This window comes from Brachyistius frenatus, unplaced genomic scaffold (assembly GCF_029030835.1).
Source record: "Brachyistius frenatus isolate BFR_SWC_R1_liver_20210118 unplaced genomic scaffold, ASM2903083v1 Contig_6, whole genome shotgun sequence".
Classification (NCBI taxonomy): domain Eukaryota; kingdom Metazoa; phylum Chordata; class Actinopteri; family Embiotocidae; genus Brachyistius; species Brachyistius frenatus.
The window spans coordinates 5,827,783-5,833,547 of NW_027210605.1; the positions used below are offsets into that span (position 1 = coordinate 5,827,783).

General features: G+C 41.9%; 1 protein-coding gene across 1 annotated transcript; it reads left to right on the forward strand.

Annotated features, from left to right (window-relative positions):
• wnt1 (wingless-type MMTV integration site family, member 1) lies at positions 1-5,765 on the forward strand. Its single transcript, XM_069688354.1, has 5 exons — positions 1-506; positions 836-941; positions 2,815-3,068; positions 3,256-3,521; positions 3,656-5,765. Exons 2-5 carry the CDS (start codon positions 841-843, stop codon positions 4,145-4,147), a joined length of 1,113 nt encoding a protein of 370 aa, XP_069544455.1. The 5' UTR covers positions 1-506; positions 836-840; the 3' UTR covers positions 4,148-5,765.

The following is a 5,765-nucleotide window of genomic DNA, read 5'->3' on the forward strand; positions in this document are numbered from 1 at the left end:
ACTCTGCGCCGCAAACTTTAACAGGGAATCGATTCTGTGATGACCGTGAGACTCCACAAGTAATATGCGCAACACTGTGGACTGCCCTATTTTTTTTTCTCTTCCTTTCTCCTTTCTGCTCAGTTGTGTTTCCTTATTCATTGTGCGCCCTATGAAGAGCATTAACTATCCCTCCCTCCAATCCTATTGAAAAGGCTCCGAAAAAAAACAGAGGGAGATGAGAGCAGCAAATCCCTTTTTTATTCCCCTCGTAGCGCTCAATAAGAGAAGAATGTGTTGCCTATCAGTCACCGAGGGGATCAAGTCTTCGGGACTGTCCCACGCGTTCAATGCGCCGTGCAAAGCATCACTGAGAGAGACAGAGTGAGGAGGACTGCAGCAGCAGTAGCATCCTGCCTGGACACTTCACATCATTTAGCAACCTGTCTCCACTCAAGATCAATTTAAGTCAATTAGAGCTGCCAGCTTCTCTCACCTTTCAAGCCCTCTCATCGGACTCTGCTGTGGTGAGTATATAAAAGTATATCTACACCTTGCAGTTTAATCGTTTTGATCATTATTCAGACGGTCATTAAAATGAAATTATCACAAAAATACTGTATCGTAAGCCACAGCGGAGTAGGACAACACATTGCCAGAGATTGTTTTTTCCCCTTGTTTTTAGGCTGATTGATTATTTTAGGGTTATTTTTAAATTTATTAAAAGATTTTCACATTTATGCTGGATTGTTTAGATGACCGTCAGAGATATTTACAGCTTTGTTTAAGCTACATCCATACAAATAAAAATTAAAGTTTAAAGTGTGTTATTTTCTTCCTCCTGTCTGAACTGAAGTCACGATGAGGAGTCTGGCGCTGCTGCTAGGGGTGAAAGCTGCCTGCATCCTTCTGGTGTCTTCACTCTCGGGCACGGGGGCCGTCAACAACAGCGGCCGGTGGTGGTGAGTTCAGCTGATGTTGCGCGTAATGATGCACCGATTCGGTTATCAGCATCCTACTCATGAAAACGTTGTTAGTTTGAGCGATTCTTTGCATGAACAGCCTTTAGTGGGTTACCACATTCCACGATGCACGCTCGAAATAATGTGTTAGTTTTGGCACCGTTCACAACTTCTGTTCAGCGTCTGAATAAAAGAGCAACCGCATGGTATTAAGGTTTGTGGGATTTTAGCTGTCGTTTCCAAATAGCTCCACGTGAGCCCAACAACCAACTATTTAACTTTTCAAAATTCAATTTATTGTCCCTTCAGTGAAATTAGCTACAGCACACAAACGAATTACATTTGTAATAATTACAGTTTTACTTTTTATTTGCGGTAGATTTAATACTCTCTCTCTCTCTGTCTGGCTCCCCTTTTTTTTGGGGGGGGGGGGCAGTGTGGTTTGAACACGAGACAACATTTTTCAGTCAAATCTGGGATAAATTAAATCTGGATTTATTTCATAGCTGAAAGGAATCATATACGTGGTCTCATCCGGGGTCGTGTTGATCTAATACTGTACATTCCCCTTGTCTATACAGCCACCTCAAACTAAAACAACCAACCGCACAATATTTTGACATTAAAAACAAAAATACAATCGGATCTGGGTAGGTTAGCAGATTGTCTTGCTTGTTTAAAAATCTATAAACTATGGGTTGGGTTTGTTGAGGTAACGATTTAACGAAAGATTTTTGCGGTGCCATGAGATGGACAGTGTTTGCGCACAACGGCAGCGCGTTTTCAAATATTTAAAAATGTCAATTGGAATCCCCCAAAAAAAACGAGGAAAAAAAAGACTGCCGAGTTTTGGATGGCGGAAAACATGAAGAATATTATTAATGTTCCCATGCAGGCCTCGCCGCACCACAGTCTGGGTCAACGCTCTAACAGGCCAAGACTCGCCCGCTTTTCCGGATGATGACAGGAGACACAGCCAATAGACAACACATGAACCAGAAAATGTTGACACATAAATCTCACGGAAAATGCTGGATTAAGGCACTGAAACACTCAAGTGTTCTGAAACCTGGCCACCATAGGTGCATTTAAACCCTGTTCGGTGATCCAAAAATGTGTGTTCAACTGAAGCAGCATGTTTGGACACAAATTGCAGATTACAAACCCTGAATATTTTCTGATATCACCTGAGATGGACAACTAAAATTGAATTGTGAAGAATTAATCAGCATGGTAATTTAATATTTCTGTTTTCAGAATTTGCAGACAGTGTATAAAGGCCTACTGTTAAGTGACTTCATGGGACACTTTAACTGAAGGGACATATTTGCCGATGAGATTCAACCTTGATTATGAGTCATGCTGTCCAAAAAAAAAAAAATCATTGCTCGCTTCTCTTTAACTTGGTTTACCGATAAGAAACTGAACAGAAAAGAAAAGATTAATGTTTAATAGCACAACACGAATCTTTGAAGGATAAGCTCCTGAGTGTGGTATTCACCACAGCCTCTGCATCTCACTGTGATGTTGTCTTCATTATGATGAGAGCAGAACATGCTTGAAATTGAGCAGAAGAATATGGTTTTATATTTTAATCATGAAACTGACAGGTAATTGTGTCTGATGCAAGTGCTTTACAAAGGGGTAAAAAATAACGCAGCTTCCTGTCATCTGAAAACTGCATTGTGACTCAGACTCTGCCTCTCTCTGTTTATTAATTTTGTACATAATGAAAACTGTAAATTCAAAAGGCACAACCCTCATGACATGCCAAGAGACATCAGTGTAAGAGTGTAGAGGGTCACCTTAGGAGCTCCATGCATGAACAGCCATCCCCTTGACTCTGATTTCCCTTGTCTTTGTGGTGTGCCAGGGGTATTGTCAATGTGGCTTCCTCATCCAACCTCCTCACCAATTCCAAGAATGTGCAGTTGGTCCTGGACCCCAGCCTGGCCCTTCTGAGCCGTCGCCAGCGACGGCTGATTCGGCAGAATCCTGGCATCTTGCATGCCATCGCCGCTGGGCTGCACACTGCCATAAAGGAGTGCAAGTGGCAGTTCCGCAACCGGCGCTGGAACTGCCCGACCACCCACAGCCCAGCAATTTTTGGCAAAATTGTCAATCGTGGTGAGGCTCCATTGTCTTTCTCACCAGGCAATATTTGGACAATTCTGGGCAGGATGTAATGGAATCTCTTGTACAGATTTAAAAGGCTTTGTCTGTAAATACTTTCCAATTTGGCGAAAAATTGGCAAATTCAAGTCTAAAAGGCTGGATAAGGTTCTGATGGGAAGTTCTGATGTTGTTTCTCCAGGTTGCCGAGAGACGGCATTTGTATTTGCCATCACCAGCGCTGGAGTGACCCATGCTGTGGCTCGCTCCTGCTCAGAAGGGGCCATTGAGTCGTGCACTTGCGATTATCGCCGCCGAGGTCCTGGAGGGCCAGACTGGCACTGGGGGGGCTGCAGTGACAATGTGGATTTTGGCCGGATGTTCAGCCGTGAGTTTGTGGACTCCAGCGAGAGGGGCAGAGATCTACGCTACCTCACCAACCTACACAATAACGAAGCCGGCAGAATGGTAAGGCTTTGATACTTCAACTTTCTTTAATTGTCTGGTAGAATTGTTTGTCAGCATCAAATGAATTCAAATATATCCGATTCACGTTCTCTGATTGAGATTTCATCTGCAGTTTCTGGTCTTTCTCACTGCAGACTGTGTCATCAGAGATGCGTCAGGAGTGTAAGTGCCACGGCATGTCAGGCTCCTGCACGGTGCGTACCTGTTGGATGCGGCTGCCCAGCTTCCGCACAGTGGGAGACTTCCTCAAGGACCGGTTTGATGGTGCATCCAGAGTTGTTTATGCCAACAAGGGCAGCAACCGTGCCTCTCACCGAGCCGACCCCCGACATCTAGAACCTGAAAACCCGGCTCACAAACCCCCCTCTGCCATGGACCTAGTCTATTTTGAGAAATCCCCAAACTTCTGTTCCTACAATGGGAAAACTGGCACTTTGGGAACCTCAGGGAGAACATGCAACAGCTCCTCTCCAGGCCTGGATGGATGTGAGCTGCTATGCTGTGGACGTGGGTTTAAGACCCGGACTGAGAGTGTGTCTGAACGTTGCCACTGCACGTTCCACTGGTGCTGTCACGTCAGCTGCCTGAACTGCACGAGTACACGAACGTTACACCAGTGTCTATGATCAAAGGTGGAAAACTAGAAGAATATTTAGGCGTATAAGAGGAGCAAAGACGAACTTCTTAGCAAAATAGGCCGTTGGCTGAGAAAGCCACTAGCACACAAGCAGTTGGAGATATTAGGAAGCTAGAAAAGCTTCAAGGCAGGTAAACTGATACAAGGAACCTTCAGGCACAAAAATTCAATCAGTGTTTTTGAAAGCGGGAGATGGAGAAAAGCACAAATATATGAACAGGGTGTACCGTATGTGCTTGCTCTTTGCCTTTTACAATATTAAGTATTTAAACATTACAACAACCCATGTAGAATGGAAATCATCAATGTCCTTCAAGTGTTTACACTGTGGATAAATAGAAGTAAAGGGACAAAAGGATGTGGTGGAGAATTGATTGCTGTAACCAGGTACTTCTAGAGCCTTCGTCTCCCCCACTGAAGGCAGAAACTGGACACAATGTTTCACAGATGTTTCTGTGGCCAGGGCCACAAACATGTGCTCACATAAACTGGTGAGGACCTCTAACAAGAGGGAGGTTATTTAAAAAAAATAATAAAACAGCATTTTTTTTTTTCTTTTGCAGAAGTTTGATTTCTCTCACATGAAACTGTGTGAACTTTATCTTTGCTATCTGTACTTATGGAACGCGACCACTTCTAATTCCCTAACCACATTTGCCCTTTTTGTTTAAATTTCTCTGGAGTTAAATACACCTCAACTCTGATTTGCCACTCTGACTTACCACAGGATAGTCCTGATGTTACATAACCAGGACCAGAGCTCACCAATGAGAACAGAAACAAACTGAATACATTTTACCTAGGTAATTTAATTTGAATGTATTATCAATACACTGAATAATATGGCATGGCTAGAGGAAGTTCAGCAAATGTGAGGGGTCAATACTAAAAATGATAAATAATAATAATGAAATGTAACCTGCAGAATCTCACCATGCTCTCAAAGTGAAAACTGATGCCACTCAAAGATCCACGTTGATGTAACGCAGAAATACACAAAATTACTGTAAATACATGTGTGGAGGATGAAACTATTCCAGGTTTAAATTAGGTACATGGTAAATTACTTAAAGCTAGGTTGTACAAAAAGTTTAACATGGAAGAACGTTTTATTTTGAAGAATGCAGCCGCTACAGAAAAAAAAAAAAAAAAATGATACTGTATATCAGCTAAGTGAACCAAAATGCTGTAAATATTAACATATCTGGATATATTTATGAAGACATCACTTGTAAGTTTGCTAAGTGGTTTATGTGCCCGTCAGTGGTTGGAGAATATGCTCTCCTTAGAGTCGAGTCAGGATATGTTTTAATCTTATGCCTATTTCTATTTTGGTGTAATGTAGCTGACAAAAAAACGACTTGTGCTAGAAACAGAACATTATCATGTCTTTGCTTGTTTTCTGTAAAAAAAACAAAACGTGTTTGGTCATGCACTGAATATTTACCTTTTTTTATGAGTGTAAATATGAAATATTTATTTCTGAGGATTTTTATACTGTTATAGAGAGAAGTGAGAGAAGACTTTTAGATTTTAATCAAATGATTTTGGTTCCAGTTGTTGTTGTTTTTTACTGTATGATAGAACAATAAAGTCTATATTTTCAA

Bases quoted from the DNA above. Each gene is read 5' to 3' on its own strand.
- wnt1 (XM_069688354.1), top strand. From the start codon at position 841: ATGAGGAGTCTGGCGCTGCTGCTAGGGGTGAAAGCTGCCTGCATCCTT. The intron at 3,069-3,255 runs GTGAGGCTCCAT...TTGTTTCTCCAG, and splicing joins TGGCAAAATTGTCAATCGTG to GTTGCCGAGAGACGGCATTT. The intron at 3,522-3,655 runs GTAAGGCTTTGA...TTCTCACTGCAG, and splicing joins ATAACGAAGCCGGCAGAATG to ACTGTGTCATCAGAGATGCG.